The sequence below is a fragment of the Neophocaena asiaeorientalis genome, unplaced genomic scaffold (assembly GCF_003031525.2).
Source record: "Neophocaena asiaeorientalis asiaeorientalis breed wild unplaced genomic scaffold, Neophocaena_asiaeorientalis_V1.1 scaffold240, whole genome shotgun sequence".
NCBI lineage: Eukaryota > Metazoa > Chordata > Mammalia > Artiodactyla > Phocoenidae > Neophocaena > Neophocaena asiaeorientalis.
Genome location: NW_020185331.1, coordinates 798,970 through 821,525, shown reverse-complemented (window position 1 = coordinate 821,525; position 22,556 = coordinate 798,970). Strand labels below are relative to the sequence as shown.

Here is a 22,556-nt window from a genome sequence, read left to right as displayed (position 1 = left end):
CTGTGAAGGGATGACCACAAAAGTGGGGGACAAAGTGCCGTACACACGAGTTCTGGGCCCAAGTCCTTGGCTGCTTTTGGGGTCTCTGGGAGGTAAAAGCTGGTGTTCTGGGCAGGAGCCCTGGGCGAGGGCGGCCAGACTCGGGCACCCAGAGCATCACTTGTCAGCTGGCTGCTGCCAGGCCTGGCACCCCCAGGCTCTGATCACAGAGGAAGCAGCTTTTCCATTTCTTCTGGGAAAGGAGTCTGGACCCTCCAAGGTGGCAAAAGACATTGGCCCAGAGTTGCAGAGACTGAAGGACAGATGCCGAGGGCAAGAGGCCCAGTGGACCTCCGAGGTGGGTGCCAGGCGGGGTCTGAGCCTAACTCAGCCCCGCCCCGCCCCCGCCCCTCCACTCCAGGGATGCCAGTGGACGGGAATTCGGATGCCTTCCGCCTGTGGCAGATCCTCAACGGCACGAGCTTCCACGGTTGCATCCGAAACCTGTACATCAACAACGAGTTGCAGGACTTCACCAAGACAAGGATGAAGCCAGGGGTGGTGCCAGGCTGCGAGCCCTGCCGGAAGCTCTACTGCCTGCGTGGCATCTGCCAGCCCAATGCCACACCAGGGCCCGTGTGCCACTGTGAGGCCGGCTGGGAGGGCCTGCACTGCGACCAGCCAGCCGACGGCCCCTGCCATGGCCACAAGTGAGCCTGGGCTGGGCTCAGGGAACCCTCCCCCACCGCCCACCTGCAGGTTCCCTTCCCTTCCCTGCACGTTCCACTTCCCCATGGTGAGGAAAGACTGTCTTTAAACTCCAAAATTGGAACATGTGGCCTAACACAGGGTTTTATTAATTTTTTCTGGCTTTCAGTTTTTATTAACAGGAAAAGGACCCTAGGGACAAACAGAGAATCACATTTTGCTCCCTTTGTTTCAATTCTGGGAACAGAATAAGACCCTGTGAAGCCCAAGGCTGGGGGTGTGGGGTACCCTCGGGTGGCCTTGGATTGGCTGTGGCCTCTCCTCACAGTGCCTTTTCTTTGTTCCCTCCAGGTGTGTCCACGGGAAGTGCATGCCTCTAGATGCTCTTTCCTACAGCTGCCAGTGCCAGGATGGGTACTCGGGGGCCCTGTGCAACCAGGCTGGGGCACCTGCAGACCCCTGTGGGGGCCTGAGGTGCCTGCACGGCCACTGCCAGGCCTCAGCCACCAAGGGGGCACACTGTGTGTGTGACCCCGGCTTTTCGGGCGAGCTGTGCGAGCAAGGTCAGGGGCCCCCCTCCTGACATGCCCTCTCCAGGGTCCCTCCCCACAACGTGCTTTAGTGACTTTTCTTTTTCCCAACCTCAGCAACCCCTCCGTGCCCCCTCTCCCCTCCTGCACCTTGGGCTGCTATTGGGCTGTAGCGCCCCCAATCCTCTGGGCTCTGAGCCCCACCCCCAGATAGATGCCCATCTCTCCCTGGCCCAGCTTGCCCTGTAGCCCCTTTATCTGGGTTAAGTGCCCCTTCTGGCTGGGGTCTCTCCTTACAGAAGAGACCACCAGAGTAACAGCATCTTGGCCACATCACTTAGGGACCTGGAGAGCAGCAGGAAGTCTGAGAGTTGGGGACCCTTCCCAGGTCCTCCTGGCTTCAATTTCTTCTCTGATGTCATCGCCTCCCAGGCTTCCAGCCACCTCTTGCACTCCTCTGGAGGCCACTGTACCCTGACAGCCCAATCTGTCCTGGGGGGCCTTGGCAGCTAGAAAGTTCTTCCTTTTCACTGACCTCACTGGGGGCCCAGGAGGAAGCGTGTGCATGTCTGGCAGGGAGGAGGTGGGGATGGAGGTGGGGTCCAAGGATGCTGCCCCACTCTCCTCCTCCTCCTTTTTCTCCTCCTCCTGCCTCCCCAGGGGCAGCGCTGGCCCATGGGTGTGCCCTGAGGCTTTCTCTTGGTGTCTGTCCCATCCAGAGTCCGAGTGCCGGGGGGACCCTGTCCGGGACTTTCACCAGGTCCAGAGGGGCTATGCCATCTGCCAGACCACGCGCCCGCTGTCGTGGGTGGAGTGCCGGGGCTCATGCCCCGGCCAGGGCTGCTGCCAGGGCCTGCGGCTGAAGCGGAGGAAGTTCACCTTTGAGTGCAGCGACGGGACCTCTTTTGCCGAGGAGGTGGAGAAGCCCACCAAGTGTGGCTGTGCCTTCTGCGCTTAGCGCCCGGCGTGGATGGGGAGGGGAGAGGGCGGGCGAGGGGGCGCGGCCGCAGCGGAGACCGAATGGCCGGCAGCTGGGCTGGGGTGCGGGCCATCACCACGGCGACGCCTGGGCTGCCGGCCCTCCGGTCGGGGGGCGGCCAGAACCACCTTTCTAAAGCAAACGGCGCCGCAGCTTGGGGAGGGGCGGGTGGGCGTGGCCCGGGCCGCAGCCCGCCCTCTCCGGAAGTGCCTTGCACAAATAGGCGCTTAATAAATATTTGTTGAATGAATGTGTGCGTGAGGTCAGGCCACGAAGTGCAGAATAGTGACACCTCCTCCTTGCCTGATACCTGGGTCTCAAGATGGGACTGCCCCTTCCCAAACCAGCCTTGCCCTCTCACCTGTGGCCTGTGCGGGTCCCAGAAGCCCCTTGCCCCCCTGCAGATAACCTTGAAGTCTCTCAGCCTGCGCTGGGGCAGCCGGCCTGGCTCTCAGCTTCTGCTGCTGCAGCGTCTGCTGGCAGTAGGCCAGGCTGCGAAGGGGAAGGGCCCCCTCCTGCTGGCCAGGAAGGGACCAAGCGCTGCCCCCTGGGCTGCCTGGCAGTGCTGCAGCCACTGCTTGCTTAGGAGCGGGCCAGGGGGTGGAGGTGGTTTTAGGACTAGACCTCTGAATCCCAAAGTTATGGGATGAGCATTGTAATTTCAAGGAGGGTGCTCATGCGGAGGAAACAACTGCTGGGACTGCTTAGCAGGGGGACACCACCAGCGAAAAGGACAGAGGGCTTCTTGGTTCCAACTGAATAAACATCACCACCTCCAGGCACTAGCCACCAAGGGGGCATTGGTCCTGGGCTCCCCCAGCCATTAGCCAGCCATCAGCTTATAGCTAGCAGGGGGACTTGGGGGTGTAGGGGGCTTGGGCTAGGCTGCTAAGCCAAGGAGGGGTCTCCTCCCATGTAGACTGGGTTCAGATCACCTCATGCCGCAGACCAGTAGGGAGCTGTGGTCCGGACATCAGGAAACCTCCGCTGGCTCTGTCACTCTGGGCAAACTTCTTCCTCATGGGCCTCAGTCTCCTCAGCTATCAAGTGGGGCGATGGGGGTGAGCAATGTAGACCCTCCCGCTGTGGCTCCAGGAGGGAAGCTGGAAGAGTTAGAAGATCTACTTTCATTAATCACGTCAACAAGTATTCATGTGCCTAACCGGGGCTGGGTACTGCGGGTGTTCTCCCCTCACGGACAGATGGGACTGACTACAGAACACCACAGGAGCGACCTGTGATGCCTGGGAAGGATGCCTGGGAAGGGATCTGAGGCGAGTGAGGGCTCCAACCACAGACACCGGCCCAGGCCAGAGCTGCTCACTCCAAGTGTTTGCAAGGAAGGACTCAGTGTCTGAAGAGTCATCGAACATGTGGCCCTGTGACTACAAATGCTTCTCTTCATGCAGAATGAAAACGCAGAAAGATCTTTGTGCCCAAATGGCGAGCTGGCTGGAAGCAAGATAGGTCACGCTCTCCTGTCCCAGTGTCTCCCCAAGAGTGTGTGCCCCTGGGGGATCCTGGGGGGCAAGGAGGGTGAGCATGTCCCTTTCCTGGCTCCTTCCATCTGCAAACAGAAGGCAGGGTCAGGGGAGTGTGTCGTGTTGGGGCTGAGGTGGCCTTGTGCTTGCGGGCAGCAGGTGGAGCCCTTGGTACCGAGTATCCTGGAGCCTCCTAGGACTGAGCGCGCCTGGTGTGCTCCACTACCCTGGGACTCAGGCCAGTGAGTTGGAGTCCTGGGTCCCCTGTAATAGGAAGAGGACCCTGCCCTGTCCACCTGGGGAGGCGTCCTGAAGGCTGGATCTGCCCCTCACCAGGGGCCAGGCTCTATTTTCTTGGAACTCTGAGCAAGGCCACAGCACCCCTCACACCCATGGGCAGCAGCCTGGGCCTCGAGGGGCTTCTCTTAGGGCTGCACAGCATCCATCTCTTACCTAGACTTTCTGGGCCCCTGCGGGCACCTGGACAGCAGCCAGCACCAGGCTGGGTAGGAAGGAAAGCTCAAGTGTAGCTAGCCTGCCCCTTCCACGGAAGAGAGGGTTCTGGAACCCACCAACCCTGAGACATACACCTTCCCCTGGCCACCACCATTCCTCACTGACCTGCAGAAACCGTTCCCCGGGCTTGAGGGGCGATGTCTGGCAGGACCTCTTCGCTCTGCAGAAGTGGAAAGGGCACCTGCAGACAGGTACTGGCTGCCAGGAGTCCTGCACTCCCAGTGCCGTGGGTTTGGGAGGGCAGAGGATGGAGTGTTTGTTTGCAGGGAGCACCCTGCGAGCTTGCTGCCACCCCTGTCCACCCCTCCACAGCACCCCGCGCCCCAGCCCAGCTCCATACTCACCCTTGGTCGAGCCAGAAGACTGGGATACACCAGAAGGGTGAGGGCAGCAAGGGGCCGAAAGACCCATGCGCCCCAGGATCAAGTTTTCCTCAACTGAACCACCAACCCGAAAGTTACTAAGGAACTGGATCATCACACACCTTGCCTGTTCACGTTTGGGCCCGCCGAGTCCCAGAAGAAGGCTGCCGCGAAATCATCTGAGAAATCATTTCCAAGCCTTGCCACCCCTTTGGTAGAGACTCCAGTTCACTTGGACGTCGTCCTCGGCTGGTTCTACTGAAGAGACATAAGCAGGGCAAGTCCCAAAGTTGCTGCTGCTTTGGCAGCACTGCAGGCGACAGTGGCCCTGGCTCCCTGTGCAGGTGTCAGGAAACGGAAAAGCCTGGACTTTGTCTCTTCTTTGCCTGCTGTTAGCCTAACCATGAAAGTATCTCTTTACACAGAATACTTAACAGATTCTAATATATATTTGTATTTCCTTTTGTTATAGTATTTTTATATGTTAAAGTCAACATCCAGTGTCTTGCTTCGCTTTTCAGATGCTATGTAGTTGTGACATTTGGTTTGGTTTGGGGTGAGGGGGTTCTGTAGTCTTGTTTGGATCACTCTTTTAAAGAGACTGGTTTAGAACAAGCTCCTGGGGGAGCCACACCTGCCCTGTCCTGAGACGTGTTATTTTAGAACATGTTGGATATTGTCTGTTGTCTTCCTATGAACATGAAATTGATTCACTCAGGTTCTGCCTTTGTTGATCTCTTTTTCTGCATCAAGGATGAGCCCAGGGCTGCTGACACACAACCTCGCACGGGCGAGAGTTTCTGGGCTGCCCATAAACCAGCCACAATCCAGGCATGGAGCCTAGACACAGCACATGTAGGGTATCTGCCCTTGGAACTCTCTAGCCTTCCTGAAGTGGCAAAGGAGGCCTGTTCCCCCTGAAGAAGGAAGGGGAGGTCTGGGGGGTGGCTTAGTCATAGCTCCCTGGGGATGTCAGTGTGAGAACAGAGCCTGACACGGTACAGCACACACGGATCTGGGGAGGCTGTCCATCCTCACTTCTCTCCAAGTGTCACACCCATGTTTTGTAAGTTTGTGTACAGAGCCATGCCCATATTTAACATGGCTCTGAAGGTTTTAGAGCGTCAGGGCAACAGATTGGTGCGGCTTCTCCAACTGTCCTGTAAGGTTGACCTGTCAGGCACCAGAACAGTAGTTCTTAGGGATCAGTGGAGAAAGGAGGCAAACCTACTTCTACAGTGGTTCTACTATGACTTCAGACCACAGAACTGCACTCAAATTGAGCTTTGTAGGGTGAGTGACCTCAGTGTCTTGGTGAGGCCAGGCCCTGGCAGTGAGGCTGGGCAAGCCCCCTGACACCAAGGGGTCCCCGCTGGCCCTCCTCTAATGCAGGACCATAAACTGATTTCCTGCTCGTGGTGACGGTCACATATGCCACACCTTAACAGCACATGGTCACCTTGAAAGTGGGCAGTGATGGTAACTGCAGTGCCTTCAAAGCAATGAGGGATTTGGGAGCAAATGTAATGAACCAGCTACAGGACAGAAAACAGGTTAAAATAGGGTTGTAAGCTCAAGAGTCTGGAGAGGCCAGTAGGTTACTTACCTAAATGAATCAAGTTGGCACACGCCCTTCAGCCCATCATTTGTACTGCCGCTTCTGATAAAGCAGCAGGGATAGAGACCTGGTTCCCTACTGTAAAGAGCAAGGGACAAATGGTAAATGAGGCATACTGTGATGACCTGAAGGGTGAGCTTTCCAATCTACCCAGCTTCAACTGATTCTTACCACGCACTAATTTTGTCAGATCTTCATTATCTTTTTTTAAAAGAGAAGCTAGAAATCAATTTTTATGTAAACACTCAGTTTTAAAATACTGTTTTTTAAACACTGGCTAAATAAAACACAACTGTCAGCCACCAGTCTGCAACCTGAGTTAGAGTAAAGTAAGTGGCACATTTCAGTTACAAGGAAATATCTAGCCAAGGGAATGGGCACAGCAGGGCTTGGCTGGGGGGTGGAGGGAGTCGAAGGGATGCCCAGGCTTCCAGCTAGAGTTGCCACACTTCCCCGTATTGGTGATAATGCACCTCTATCACCCCTATGTCCTGAGCCCTGAGAGTTCATTTTAGAGATGTTCCCTCACCCCAAGCCAGTCTGCATCTCTCATGTCAGATTCCAGTTATTCTACCACAGGATGAATAGTGGAGGAAAAGAGAGGTCTATTTCAACAACGAAAAGTCCTCCTCTGGAACAAGACAGTTCTCCAAATTCAAATTAAGGAGGGCGGCCTGACTGCCAGCTCAGGGTTATTTCCATCGGGTGGAGTTCTGCATGTCAATGGCCACTGTCCGGTGAACTTGTTAATGAAATTGTGGCAGATTCCACGGGAATCACGGGCTCACTGGATCCCTAAATAGACTCATCTCCAGGAGAGTTGAAAGAATATAATGAAACGGGTCATGGATCGAGTAAATGGAAGGATTTCCTGCCATACCCCAACATGGGCTCCAGAAAGCCGGGGTGCTGTGCACATCCCCCCTCACCTAGCAGTGGCATACCTGAGGTCAGAAGCGCGGATTCAGTTGCTCCTTGCACCTCAGGATGAAGCACCGGCACCTTCCCAATTCTGCCATGGGAATTCCCAAGGATCATCCATTGTGTTTTCTATTCCCTGAAGTCAGGCATAACTCACAAAACGGCCATAGATCTACCAAACGATGTTCCTTTAAGTCCCAACATCAGTGGCCGAGGCAAAAGTAGTAAGAATTATTGCTTTTTGGTTCCTTCTGGCAACTTACCAACTTTGCCGTAGGCGACAAGTTGAATGCTGGGCTTCAGTGCTTTCTGTACCCTCTCCAGTAACTACACAAACACACTTTAATATCAAAGAAGTTTAATACGCTGCAACAAAATAAGCGCCTAGGAAAAGCTCATGGAATAGATGTCAACGTTCGAGAGATCCCGCCCACACATCCTCTAGCTCCATAACCCAACCCTCAAAACCAAACTAGAAAATCTGAAACAACAAAGGAAATCCTTCCAAGCTTGGATTTCAGTGAGGGCCCCTTTACCAATAACAAGAACACCGTTTCCTACATGGTCTAATAGGAAAGTAAAACACAGAAGCACAAAAAGTCCACAAGATTTCAATATTTAAGAGACTTGGTACATATTCAAAGTTAAAATAACTCCAACTTTTATAGCTATACATATTGTTTTAAAGCAACTTAATATATTTTAAATTTTATATATACACTCTCAAAGGTTCTTCAGGTGAGGTATGTAAACATTGTCTAATGAAAAATTTTCAATGTTTCAAACCAACAAATTCACAGCATACATTGAATTTTCTTCCATAAAAGACACAGTATTTTCCTACACTCACTAACATAGTGGAAGTCCAGGCCCAAGGGATACATGCTGATCATCCGGATTACCGTTTGCAGAGATTCTCATTTCACTACTTTTGACAAGACCGCCTTCACACAGGTCAGGATCACACGCTTGGTACCAGGAAGGAGCTAGGCCCTCTGAAGACTCTGTCCTTGGGCATCTGGATCGCTGGCTAAGACTCACAAGACAGCAAAAAGGAGCACATCTGAACAACTACGAGATTGACCTCGGCAATGACAACACTGGGAAGAACCAGAAAGACCTTTAAAGGAACGGTAGAGATTCATCTTAGAGCTCCCTGGATCCACAGCCGGATCAGCAGCCCTGCCCTAAACTCACTCTGAAGGCTGTGGCCTGAAACCAATAAAAACCCAACACGGCACCTGAGCTTCAGTTAAATTGCATGGGCCTCCTATGACCCCCTGGCCTCTCAAAGGCATTAACTCTAGCCTAAAAGTAGGACCCTGGGCTGTGCTTTTCATACAGGTTGGGGTTGAATTTCTTAATATCATAATACATATGGGAAAATAATGCCATGAGTTCACAAAGATGACCAATGCCTGCACACAGGCACTGGCCAATGACCTGGGAGGAGCTCAATTTTGAAAACTACTTGTTCCCTGAGGGTAAACAGCAGGCTTCTATTGAGATTAAGTGAGGCTAATAAAGGGATTCTTTATTACAAGGCCATAAGGCTCGGGGAGCCTCAGGGCGGAATTCTATTTTACCCCACATAATCTATAACGCACCCCCGCCCTCCCCCCACCACAAGAAGTAGTCACCTTCCCAAAGACACAACATAGGTCCGCTTCTTTCCTCTTGCTTGCTTCAGGCTCAGCAATGGAAAGTTTTATCCTAATGCACCCACTTCAATCTAAAAAAACACTAGTGAAAAATTCCAAACACCATCATAAATACAAAAGAGAAGACATATTCCAAAAGCCTAAAAAACTACATTATTCTATTAATGGTTATCTGGGTGTGGGGTATTTTTCATAAAGTTCAGGACGGTCACAAGGAGAGGCTGCTAAACAGCTTAGAAATCTGTTGGACTGAACACGCTGGGACGCTTGGAGAGGCAACTGCCCTCTTTGCATGAACCTAAACGGTTTAACCCCAGACACGGAGAGGGCTTCAGATATTTCAAACTCAGGCACAGAGGAGGAGTACAGGAAATGGGCTAGCTCTTAAAGGTAGCTCAGATACAGTCATTTTATTGGCCATTTACATTTTTAATGTGAAAGGTTCTTACACTTATGCTACAGCCAAATGCGTTTTGCCTCAGCTAGATTCTGTAAACCCTACAAATTCACGGAAAATTGATAATTCTTCAGTCTCTATGCCCAATTTTTGATGTGTCTGGTGCTGGCAGATTTCTCATCCATCGCTAGTGTCGTATGATGTGAAGGAGCGTGCAGACAAACAGAAGCAAAAATTCAAGTACAGCAACCTCTCCAGCAAAGGCAAGAGGTCTTAGCAAGAGCTGTTCTACCCCCACCCTATCCTCTGAGACAAGGGCTAACGCAGAGCCCGGAATAAATGCTATTACCTAGAATCTTATTGCTTACAGGCAACACATCAGAAAGAAAACCTGGAAATCTGCTCTGCAGGTCTGGGGGCTGACCACTGACCGGTTTATCATACATATGTGTGTGTCTGTGTGTGTGTGTGCGTGTATATATATATATATATATATATATATATATATAATATACAATATATAACATAACCAGATGAGAAGAGGGAACGATTAAAGCTTGGATTTGATGTAACATTACAGATCAAATGCCCCAAACAGCTCTCAACCTGCTGGTTTTTGTTCTTTCTCCATGTGTGAACTGTGTCATGAAAGGAAGTCCACTGCTCAAAATATATTCTTCTACAATACTACAATGCAAACCAACATCACTCAGAACATGAATCTGTACACAGCACATGTAATAAATATTTTTAAAAAACTATTTACAACATTATTTCTCGTGAACATTTAGATGAGAGCAAAGTTTGTTTCTTCCTGCAAAGGTTAAAAAAGTTCTGACTGTCTAGTTCAGTGCTAAATTCCCTGGCACCTAGTTACCCTTTCACATTTCATCTTAAAATCAGATTTGCTTACAAATAGCATCTGAAAAAAACATTCTCCAGCATTACTGTTCAAGTGTCTTCCTCATTTGTTTAGAAAAGACAAAGGGAGGCCATAAGTAAATATGCTAATTATGGTTCAAATGGATGACACAAATCCCTGTGTGTCCAGTCCCAAGCTCACCGCAGTCCTGGAGCTGCAGTTCTCAGTCCAGCCAGCCGGGCAGAATGAGAATCGTGACTCAGACAGGGGTGCCCAGGAATGGGGCACAGGGAAGAGGAACCTGATGGGAAAGCATTAGTTCCATTACATTTACGGGTGCTGAATTGCAGACCAGGACTCCTGGGAAGTAAAGCTGCACACATCTTAGAGCAGATGACCTCAGTGTGTACCATCAGTTATAGGTGGGCTGGCCCACATCTGCTGAGAGAGGGAGGAGGCAGCGAGCTGAGGCGCTCAGTACTCAGTCAAGGTGCAGGAGGAAACGTGCTTATCTCCCGTGGTTAACGAGAGTGGGAACAGGTGTCTTTCACGAAGGTGAGAAAGACTAAAATACATCTTAATGCTTTCTTTAGGCAACCAGTGGTTTCTCCATATCCCACAGGTATAGGTTTGGATTTCCTTGGGGTTACAACTAAGGCTCACCTCCCTGCACAGGATGTTGAAATCTACAGCTGAATGTACCAACTGCGCATGCAAAATGTGGGCTGCTGGAGGCAAGCCCCGATGCCATACCTGGTGCAGCCACACCGACTGTGGGAGACCCACTTTGTTCTGGGATGGGGTGACAGTGGGGATTGTGCTCAGGTTCCCAATCCAGTTGCATCTGCCCCAATACAGTGAGGGCTTCAAGGCTCACCCTTCTGCCTTCACTATGTTGTCTGGGGGTTCAGCGGCCGAGCATCGCAGCTGGGGAGGATGGGTTCTCTAGAAAGAAAACTTTTTTGGAAAGCCCTTTTGACATTAATTTTTTTTGTTAAAATAAATACTTTCTATAGAAGCATTTGAACAGGAAAATACCACTATTTACACAGTGAAATAAATTTCACAGTGGTGTGTATAAATACGTATTTTATATATATGTATTTGAAATCATAGTCACATAGTCTCCTAGAACTATTAAGAATGCAGAAATCACAGGTGAAACTTATAACCTTAAGCTATAGTGGCTCTAAAACTAATCCCTACCTGTGGTACAAATATACAAAATTATGAAAATCTTGTTTGTATAGCATCTCTTCCACAAACTAGTTCCCAAATTCTACAGATTTAGCTACAAGACGACATGAAGTGTAGATTACAGAAAACGATTTGAGTGAGAAAGTTGGTAAGGTGACTACATTTGGACCCAATGGCTAACTACGAGAAGAAAAATAGTTATGAAAAGAAATGCTTCTAATACAACATACATATGTTCAGTGAAGCACTTGAAAGGTAGGAGACTTCCCAGAGGCCTCCTGGAAGGGGGCTTGGGGCATAAGCAGAAGAGGGAAGAGGCAAGGTGCCAAAGGTGGGTCCTCAAAATGAGGTGAGTTAGGCCTGACCAGGAGCAGGCGTCACTGGCCAGGCCAGAGAGCTCTGAACTTCAGTCTAAAACTGCTGGTGGGCTGACAAGGTGCCATCGACATGCTGGTATTTTTAAGAGAGCTGAGGATGGGTAATCTGGATTAGAGGTTCAGACAGGTAAAAAGACCAGCCATTTATATTCACAAGTAATGACCAAAGCTTGGGGAGTGATAAACTTGCAAATACACTGTACATGAATATACTGTATAGCTTCTGGGGGTGAAACTAACATGCTCTCTGCCTGCTGGGAGAGGCACTATTCTAGGCTTTAAGTTCACGAGGAAATCCGTTTGTGTTGAGCACTGCTGTAGGGGAGTACCTCTCCATGAGAGTCAAGTTCACCCTGACTCATAAACATGAAGACAACTGTAGTACTTTTAGTTTAAAAGACTTTGTACTTTTAACTTTAACTAGTTATCCTAGTAGATCAGATTGAATGTCCACGATTCAACAAATACTCAATCCACAAAGGGAGATATATTTTTTTCTCTAATACACAAGCATTAGTCAGGAATAACGTGGAACAGCAGCTGTGTGCTAAGATCGAACAGGCAGAAACCGTGAAATCTAAAAGGAAAGAGATGTTGCAATGCTGCACTACATAAAAAAATAAGTTTGTGCCTAACTGGCCACACAATTTGATCTTGAATGACATATTGCAAGGGCCAGTAAACCTTTTCTTTAAAGGGTCAGGTAGTAAATAGCTTATATTTTAGGCTGTGTGGGCCACATGGGGTCTCTTTACTTTTTTTTTTTAACATAACCCTTTAAAAAACAAGGTACAATGCACTCCTCCAATCTCTGGTATATTATAAAACCATGGGCAAGTGGCTTTTTTTTTAATACGCAATCTACTTCCATGTGGCCTGCCTACTGGGCACCTCATGTTAAATGGAATGGTCCCAGGCAGGTGAGAGAGCCTCTGAGTCACTTTGCTCACTGGCGAGCATAACTGCACACCTGCCCCTCTGAGCACTAACATAAACCACCAGGGCTCTGGGGAAATGATCAGACAAAGGGAAGGTAATGCAAGGAACCGGCCAGCTGTGGCTCAATTCCAAGGGCAGAAGCATGAGCAAGGATGCCTGCAAGGTGACTCAGGTGGTTCCCTGCGTCCCCAGTATAGCATGGCAAGCAGCATCAGAGAGCTCTGGGTTTCCGCCGGAGCATGAAAGTATCTTTAAGCGAAGGAGGTCAGACTTTCATGCCTTCCAATCCGTCCACTGTAGAATACAGCAGTTTGTTCTGACATTTCAAGGCATGAACTATATCGAAGGCTGTCTCAAAAGGCTTCCCATAATTCTGCTTGTATTAAATACAATCATCTTTTTATTTTCTCCTTCTCCCTGAAAAGGACTTGGGAGCAAGCCTGGGGTAGAGTATTTACTGCTGGGATGTGAGGGTTGCCTCGCTGATGCCTTACATAGACATGATTTCATACTCAGAAAAATTTCCAATATTTCAGTGGATACCGAGCCATAAGAAGATAAAGATTCATAGTTAAGAATTCAAAATGATAATTACGTTTCAAAACAAAAGGCACAGTCACTGTTTTAGAGCCACTGAGAAACAGATCCTTGAGTTTTGGGGGAGGGGGAAGACAAAACCTTGGCAGTTGACAGGATTTAATCTAATCATCCATAACTTCTCAGTCACGCTCAGGTTATAATAGGCTCCAATTTTCTATTAGCCTTTCTAAAGCACTTCAAGCCTCTATCTTTCAGTTGCTGGTGTGCCTTTGATAAAGTTATTTTGAAAGAAGAGTAGGTAACTGAAAAAAGTTATCAGTGCCAATATATTTTTTATTTTCCTAGAAGCTGGCCAAAAATATTACATAATAAACAATGCCTTGGGTTTATGATTGGACTTTGTTTCCTCTCTGTGAAAAGGCTTTTCCATATCTAAATGTAAGGTTCAGAAAACTGAACATCCACCTAAAGTTGTCTCAACTAATTTTGAAAGAAACAAAATTTGGCTTACTTTAGTAATAAACAAGAAGTGAAGCCAGAGTCAGGTCTATGATAAAAACTGAATGAAAGGAGAGGCCCAGGCCACATCATGTTAGAACTCTGCATTCCTAGTTGCTCATGGATTCTGACTCCAGAGGTTAAGGTGGCCTCGATTTGACCACTGTGATGGGTGATCCTAACAGGATGTGAGGCTAAGGTAGCTCAAGTTTCAGGAGATGGTATCTGATGTGCTGTGGCAATATAATGTGTCTTTTCTGTAGCAAGAAAAAATAAAGACATGCAAAAAGAACAAAATTGAGGTAACATAAGGAGGAAGGAGAAGAAAAGAAGAAGACAGGTGAAGAGGCAGAAGGAAGGAGAAGATACACCAGGGAAGCTTTTTTTATCCTGAAAAAAAGGTTCTTTTCTCAGGCATGGGTCAGCAAACTTTTTCTTAAAGGTCCAGGTAGTAAATATTTTAGGCTTTTGTGGGTCATGTGGTCTCTGTCGCAGATGCCCAACTCTGCTGGAAAGCAGTCAGAGACAATACATAAACAAATGGGAGTGACTGTGTTCCAAAAACCTTTTATTTACAAAAGAACGACCAGCCCACAGTTTGCAGACCTGTGAAAGATCATCTGTAGGCCAAATGAGACCCTGCATGGGCTGACCTAATACCAAAAGGAGTGGGTGTGGCAACTTGGGCCAGTACCTTGGGAAACTCCAGCCCAGTCCCAGGGGCAGTGACAAGACCCAGACTCACTGAGGGTGACACTAGGGCATCTCCAGCTTGCCTCACACAGCATGTTGACCTTTCCTACTTGGCTCTTAGGTCCATTGATCAACAGGCAAACTGCCCACAAATGATGGTGACAGCTTCAGTCATCACTACAGAATTCATCACAAGGGAGAAAAGAGTTCAAACTTCAATTCAAAATGACCGTCTTGAAGTGATGTTTTACTGATGACCTATCTGAACAGTGAGAAATTCACCTGCACAGTATGTGATGCGTAGAGGATCCTATTAAAAGCACCACCTTTGTGAAAGGATGACTAACACCTATCTATACTATGCAGGAACAATGAGGCACGAAACCCACAGCCTAAGATTATTTTTTAAATAAGGCTTGTGTAGAAGTCTTTAATGAAGTACAGACACAACAGAATTGGCCTACCTAAGGGAGCCAAGGGACTAGCAACTGCAGGTTAACAGACATTAATAACATTTGTATATAAGAAGCCTCAAGAGCACAACAAAGGTTCATGGCCTTCCTGCTGCGCTGCAAGATTGCTACACGTCTGAGGAAGTGCTAGGGGTGAGGCTCTGGACCCCAACTGAGGGTACAGTCTCCATGCTGTCCTCCCAAACCCAGGGAGCCTCAGGGGATAGAAAATGGGAGATAGAAATGGGTCTCCTGAAGAGGGCTCACCTCTGGGGAGCTATGGTAGAGCTTCAGTGATCGCTTCCCAGGCGTCTTCCAGCTCCTCCAGAAGCTTAGAGGAAATACCAATGTTCTCTGGTCATCAACATCAGCTCCAACGTCACTTCACTGAGCACAGGCCCAGGAGGAGAATTCCTTTCAAATTTGGAATCCAGAAGGTGGGACAGACTGCCTTTGCATCGAGTGGCAAGCCACACTGTGACAATGGCTATAGGAAGGAGGTCTTTGCAAGAGAGGGAAAATAAGGGGAGACTCGAGATGAAACCAAGGCTTGGAGGTGTCTGGGAGACAGGTTTGCCAGCATCTGTTCTAAGTGTGAAAGGGCTTCCAGAGTCGGCCCTCAAGTTTGCTTTTTTTCTTTTCTTCTATTAGTAAAGTTAACTGAATAAGAAGAAATGAGATTCAACAAATATGAAAATAATTCTAAACTTTTAAGTGTCTTAATTATGTAGAATCCCAGTCTATTTAAATGTGGTCTACTATAAAGTGTAAGTTGATTTTAAAGATGATCCATTGCATTGTTAGGTGTATGAAATAAATACATAAACATTGATACCTTATCTCAAATGCTGCCTAGAATGGGAGAGAAGGCTGTTATCTTGAAGTAAGCTTTTAAAAATGAAAAAGAACTTAGAAAAGTAATGGAATGAATTATAAACCAGCAACTGGAAAAGTACCACCAACTTACAGCCTGACATCCCTAACCTAATCCAAGCACCCTTACAAGGTAGTCTATATGCAGCTAAGGGGGCACCTTGAACGTATTTACAGGGATCCGCACACCTGACGTGGGCAAACCTCCACCGTTTAAGTCACCGCAAAAACAATATCCAGTGACGACTATATGAAAAGATTTTTTAAAACTTTAAAACCACTTTTATAGATTAAACGAACCTACGTAAAACAGCTTAATGCTTCTGTGCGACTTGAGAAAGGCTGCCGGCACACACACTCAGCAGCGTCATGAATGGCCACAGTCAAAGATATTAACAAGGAGAAAAAGACTCATGGGATAGAGGAGACACCACGAAAGAAAAATCAAGGCTTCATGGAAGATAGTAAACTTCACTATCTATAAAATTCAACACAATTTTCAATTTCCCATGAATCAAATGCTTTTCTCCAGTCCTATCCAATCAGAAGTTTTCATTATATACAGCAAAACTTTAACAGAATGGGTAGAAAACCTGTTTTATCATGATTTGAATGAACTAATGCATGAATAAAGGTACATCTGGGTTAATCCAAACAGATCTGAAGCAATATGAACGGAAACATTTTTAATAAAGAGGAGAGAGTAGCAGCTATTCATACAAGCCTATTCTGGGGAGAGAGCATGTTAGAGAAGCTGGCTGAGGCTTTAGCAACCAAGCCTTACTGGTAGAGTGGCCCAATGGAGATGTCGAGTACACACTATGTTATAATGGAGCAATGTCATAGGCACCAAGGTAAAGCCAATGTACCCATCTTAGGCCTCAAACAACATCAGTTACAAATACTGCAGCTCACACTTTTGAGCCATGAAACAGAGCCTGACATGACAGAGGCCAGTGTAATACTACAAGTATTAACTGCTAGTACGGTGCTAACCAATCAGAAAGGGCACCTACTACTCTAACCATGTACATTTCACATTGGAATACCAACTGAACATTAGCTCCTGGTACAGGGGTGTGTATGGGCACACTGTGAGATGTTGGTGCTCCTTTCTCCAACAGCAAGGCTGCTCTGACCTTTATACAATTCTGTGTTGTTTACACCTCTCTGAGTCTGGTGCCATAGTGATTTGGGGGATACTCACAGAGACCCTGGGCTACATTTAAGTCATCTGGCATATGCTAATTACTCAGCTCATGAACACCCTATCACACTGCATGGAGAAGAAAGAATTTTACTGTAAAACTGGGCTTGGGAGACATTTGTGGCTTATAACCACATGCAAATGCACCCAAACATACACACACACATCTTAAACTTTTCTATTACTGAAAATAACATTTTGGCTTTCTTTGACTGTGGAAGTACTCAGGGCAAGGAAAAAATCAGAACGGTCACTCTTATCCTAATTGTCAAATTATGGCTACAAGATGGAAAAAAGGTCCTAGTTTTTTTTTTCCCCCCCCCAAAGTAGGATGAAAACCTCATTAGTGTGCTAGCAATCCTGCAAGCCCAAAAATGAAAAGGATGATAAGAATCAGTAATGCAAATAATTTGGGGGATGTGAATAACTTTTAGAGCCCATAAGTCAATATTAACACCTTGTGACTCACCTCTTATCCCATGGGCACATAATTTAGAATACATTTCTTCAAATGACAAAAGATCAGAGATGAGTGACCAACAATGAATATGAATTTTTTAAATGGGGTAACAGAAATATTAATCTTTTATAATAATTATAAATTCCCTCTGCATTCTCCACATACCATAAAAATGATTTGGTTTAGCTTTCAAATATCATTTAAACAAACGAGACAGAGGGAAGTTCACTGCTGGGGTTTGCAAAGAGGAGCATCTGTTCATGTACAGATACCGCAGGGTGGCTGCTGAAAAGCTACTTTTATGTGCATGATGGTGGTCTTCTCGGCTACAGTACAAGTGCTTGTGCATCAAGTATAAAATACAAGCCTTTAATCACATAGATCAGCTTTTTAGCTTTTGTAAATTTAAAAACAAAAAGGATAAATAAGGCACTGTACTTTTAAAAACTAAAACTGCTTGGTTCCAAGTTTAAAACCCAAGGAACAACCAGAATATAATATATAACTTCCCTTACTCAGCCTCAGAGAAAGACTCTGCAAGTTCCCTTCTCCATCTGAGACGCAATTTCTGACATCTTAAATTGTGGTGTTCTCCATTAACTGCAGATTTGAAAGGCTTGATAAGCTTATAAAAGCAGATTTAGTTAATGCAAAATAAAGGGTTACTTCTATAGAACAGTTTTAACTCTTGAATACTGCCCTTCCAATCACTTTGTATCCATCCGCCTCCGTTTGCTGTGGGAAGAGTCCAGCTTTGCCTTCAGCTTTCGCTTTCTCTGGGATGCACTGTTCTCCGGGGTTTTCGTCGAGGGTCTGGCCCGAGTCTTTCCACTGCTCTGCTTCCTATTTGTGGCTTTCTGTGGCCTTGAAGAGGACTCACCTGCCCCTTTTTGCTTTGCAGGTTTTGTCACCATCTCCGAGGGGGAGGGCTGGGTAGGTCTTTTGTTTGTATTCTCTTTTTCTTTCCTGGAGGGAGGGCAGCTCTTCCCAGGTGACTTTTTAGGGATCTTCCCTTTCTTCTCTTTCAAAGTCGTCTTTTTGGGCAGTTGGCTGACTCTGTCCCTTGCAGCTGGCTTCTTGGCAGCGGGGGTTCTGGTGGATCCATCAACGTGCTTTTCTCTGCTGGCCTTCATCGCAGCTCCCTTGTCCTTCCTGTCCTGAGTGCTGCCGCCTTCTGTCCTCTTGCGTTTATTCTGAACTTCTGCTTTCGGTGAGATTTCAGACGTCTGCTTCCCTTTCCTTCCCTTCATTCCATCGGTACTCTTGGGCTTAACAGGAAACCCATCTGCACCTACTTGCAGGGCAAGCTTGGGGGACATCAGAGGGTTGATGCACACACTCTTACAACTCTGTTTACTTTCCACAGCCGGACCAAATGGGCTTTCCACTTTCTCATTCTTGATCAAACGCTGCTGGGCTCTGAGCTTTCCTCGAATGTTGGAGTATTTTCTAAGGATCCGGGTACTGGCAGGGGTAGGTGAGTTTGTGGGAGGATGGCTATTTCTACCTTCCTTGACCTCCTCTATGCTGTCTTCAGGATTGGGGCTGAGGCTAACGTCACTGTCATCCTCTGGCTCCACTTGGTCAGGATCCTCTCGGAATTTAGCCCAGAGCTTCTGTGTTTTCCAATTGTTTCTAGCAGGAGTAGCTCCGGGAAATTTCTTCAAGTGTTTCTTCAGGCGTTCAGCCTGGAGTGAACTGGGGTACAGGCTGCAAGGAGAGTACTTCTGAAGAGGATGCTTGACAGGTGGGATGTCTCCCGGAAGACGAGTATTGAGCTTCTTCACAATTACCAGAGACCGGGTTTCAGTTGTCTCTAAGAACCACTTGCAAACATTAGATAATTTAAAGTTTGTCATAAACAGCATCTGAACAGGAGAAAACTTTTGAACCTCCAGTGAACCCCGACATTTCCGTGACCTTTTCTTGCTTTTCCAAATTTCCTTCAGCTTATCTGACTTGTTCCTTGCTCTTGGTGCTGGCTGGGCTTCTTTCTCCAGCTGGATCCAGCCCTTCTGAACCTTCATGTACTGGGCATTGAAGTTGGCGATGAGCTCTTGGTTCTCCTCCTCGGCACACCATTCTACAAACTTTGGCTGGTCGTCTGCCACTGGGTCCACATCATCCTCGTCTAAGGGATCTCCACTCTCTGAAGTTTCATTTTCCTTTGGCATTGTGTTTCCTTGTGCTGCTTCCTTTTCGGAAGTCACTTTTATAGTATCCAAGGAGTCCAGAGAATGCGCATGTCTTAGGTTGTAGGTTGAGGAGGTCAGTCTCGTAAGCCTTGGGACCCATTTGGGGGGCCCAGCAGCGTCATCACTTCTACTACTTGACAATCCAACTGTGCTAGATAGCACGTCACTGTCGTCATCTTTACGCGGGCTGTCCGCACTATCTATATCATTTGCAACCTCTTCTGTCTCTTGTGCAGGAACAGGTCCTGGCTTCTCTTTTGATTGTTCTGGGAACGTACAAGGAATTCTTTCAGAGGGGTCTTGAGTACTGTTCTCACCTAATTTAGAGTGAACATAGATTTCCAGTTTCTCTCCAGGCAGGGGCTGGCCAACTGTGGCTAAGGGGTCACTGCTGGGAAAAACACCTTCTTCTTCCCCCTTGACTTCTTTTGCCAGCATGTTTTTAAAAGCCTGCCTGGTGATCATCCCACCTCCTTCGCCCTCCTGCTCAGCATCTTTCCCAGAGGGGTTTTCATTGACATTTGGGTTTTCAGTGTCCTCCAGAGCTTTTGTATGGAAACCTTCAGTCAGGAAGCTCTCAGGTGCTGCCCCACCAGGATACCCTTCTTTTTTAGAACGTTTTGCACCAGGATTTTTAGAAACCTTGATCTCAGCACAAGCAGAGGAAGAATCTGAACTTTGATTTCTTAGGCACCTATCGGCAGAGGAAGAATCTGAAAGTTGACTTCTTAGGCACCTATCAGAGGCCTCGGGGAATTTTTTACCTTTTTTCTTCTTGTCCAGATTCTCTTCAGGTGAGTCAATGTTTTGATCACACATATCTTTTTCTGTAGGATGTTTTGCATCACCATCCTCTCCCTCGAATCTTCCTGTACCACCTGGTGCCTCGCTTTCCTCAATTTCACTGGGGTTTTCATTAGTCAAAGTGCTGCTTTCCTTCAAGAGTGGGTCAGTATCTAACTCCTGAGTGTCTTCGGTCTCAGCCTCAGTACCGATGCTTTGGTCTTCCTCAGCCTTTCCCAGACTCGTGGGAGGCTCCAAGCCCACTGGGGGACTTTGATTTTCTGAGCACAGAGGACTTTCCTCTCTACTTACTGTTTCAGGAGGGGAACAAGGCCTAGGAACAACATCTTCACTGCCTCCCTCAGAAAGGCTCTCTGTGGAGGGAAGCAGGGGACAATCTTGGGGTACACTCATCTCCTTTGTATCTAGCAGTTCAACTGGCGGTTGGTCTCGTTCAGGGGAAGATATCCCACTTCCTGTGGGAGCTGAGACCGCGGAGCTGCCTTCTGGAAGATCCTCTTCAGGAAGGTGAGCAGGGAGAGGCCACACTGGGTTGGAGGCTGCTGTCTCCTTTGATCTAGAGGAGCTGCTTGGGTTTGCGTTGTTTGTCACAGGGCAAACCTCAGGCTCTTGAGACTCCTTTTCAGATGATGCATCTCTGTCTCCTTCCTTGAGGGAGGTTATTTCTTTACTAGGTTCTTCAGGGTTGTCTTCTCTGGGATGCTGCACATCTACTGTAGGCTGAGGTGAGGAAATGATAAGGGTCTGCTTGGGAGTCACCACTGCCTCTGAGGCCAGTGTCGAGCAGCTGGCTTTTTCTTGGGAGTGTAAATTCCTGGCCAGTGTGCGAACAGTTGGCAGCTCACAACAATCACCATTGAAAAAGTATCCTCGAGTACTCTTCCTGGCTGTTTTCCGAGAAGATAACACCGATCGTTGATTCTCAAAGTGGCATTCTGTTATTGGCTGGCTGATATAAACGACATCACATTGGTTATCATAATCGTTTATCCTCAACCCTGATGCCCTTTTACTTTTCCGAGCTGTCTTAATGGAGGTTGAAAGCATCCTGGTTCGTGAATGTCCATTAGATGCTTTGTGTACAGGTGGCATGGGGCTGGGGGCTAACCAACCGTCTTTGGAATGATCAAACTGGCTCTTATCACTGGGCTGTAAATGGTAACCCATTTTATTTCTTCCTAATGAGTGAAGATGGTTCTCTTGCTTTGGCCTTGAATCTTGTTCACTTGCCTCTAAGTCCTGGCGTAAAGGTGTTTTTGAGCTACACTGTAAAGCATTCTCTTTGTCAGCAGTTCTAGGTGAATTCCCCATAAACCCTGAGTCCCAAGCCTCTTCTGATAAAGCTCTGAATGAATTTCTTTGAGAAACAATACAGCTGTTGCTCTCCTCGCTATTCTCAGTTGCCACTTTTACTGCAATTAGATTTTCTACTAAAGCTGAACTCTGCACATGGTCTTTACCATCCTTGCATATTTTCACATCTGTGTCTTGCTCCTGTCCAGTGGTTTGCCCCTCCAAGCTCTTACAGATGTGGTGGAAGTTTACTGAGGAAGAATTAGATGTAGTGAGGTATCCCAGAGTGGAACTATCCATTGAATTCGGTTTAGTGGTTGGAAGTTCAGAGGAATCTTTTTGGACAACAGTCGAAGTATTCTCTCTTCCATCTACAGAGTTTGTCTCGGGAGGAGGCTCCTTTAGGGCCTGTCCTGTCAAGTGTTGAGGGCTGTGAGAGCCTGATGAGTCTACGAACAACTCTGCAGAAGTAGAAGACTTCATATTGAGACACAGAGCATCCTTTTCCTTATGTTTGGTGCCGAGCTGGGCACAGCCAGCACTGCAGGTGGAGGCATCCATTGTTCCAGAATCCGAAGGCCGCAGGTCCTCAGTGCCTGGCTGAGATTCAGTGTACAGATCGTTCAGAACACGAATGAACTGCTTCTGATGATGAGTGCACAGTTTGACCATGAACTTCTCCAGCGGGGACTTCGACTGACTGTTAGAATCTACTGCTATTGCCTCTGCTGAGTTCTCACTAGACAGACAAAAAGAGAGAAGAAATTAGTATGGTTATTTTCCAAAGAACCATTTTTACATTATGAAATTCATCAATGTTACTCATGTTGTACAGAGAATTGACACTCTGGCCAAAGCTGGTTCTAAGTGCCCATATGCTTCTTATTCAATAAATGAGGAGCATTTACTTCATTAAAATATAAGGCCAGCCCTGTTATATTCTCAATTTTTAGTGACAACTTTCATACTTTTTTTTTTTTTTTTTGCGGTCCGTGGACCTCTCACTGTGGTGGC

The 22,556-nt window shown here is 47.5% G+C and overlaps 2 protein-coding genes across 4 annotated transcripts in view; one reads left to right on the top strand and one right to left on the bottom strand.

Annotated features, from left to right (window-relative positions):
* The window catches only part of SLIT1 (slit guidance ligand 1), a 170,481-nt gene extending 167,168 nt beyond the window's left edge, over positions 1 to 3,313 (top strand). Inside the window, exons 35-37 of the mRNA XM_024734826.1 lie at positions 401 to 689; positions 1,039 to 1,250; positions 1,937 to 3,313. Coding sequence (XP_024590594.1) covers positions 401 to 689; positions 1,039 to 1,250; positions 1,937 to 2,175 — 740 coding nt within the window. The 3' untranslated portion in view covers positions 2,176 to 3,313. The remainder of the gene's footprint in view (positions 1 to 400; positions 690 to 1,038; positions 1,251 to 1,936) is intronic.
* A 4,381-nt stretch (positions 3,314 to 7,694) lies between these two features.
* LCOR (ligand dependent nuclear receptor corepressor) overlaps positions 7,695 to 22,556 on the bottom strand; it is a 131,613-nt gene continuing 116,751 nt past the window's right edge. The window contains exons 1-2 of one of the 3 annotated variants that reach the window (XR_003001802.1): positions 10,768 to 22,236; positions 7,695 to 10,315 (exon numbers count right to left, since the gene is read on the bottom strand). Coding sequence is in view for 1 of the 3 variants with exons in the window: in XM_024734950.1 (XP_024590718.1) it covers positions 17,958 to 22,281 (4,324 nt within the window). In the remaining 2 variants the exon portion in view is untranslated. Of the gene's footprint in view, positions 22,282 to 22,556 lie in introns of those variants that run through there. The other 2 variants (XR_003001801.1, XM_024734950.1) reach the window with 2 other exon arrangements.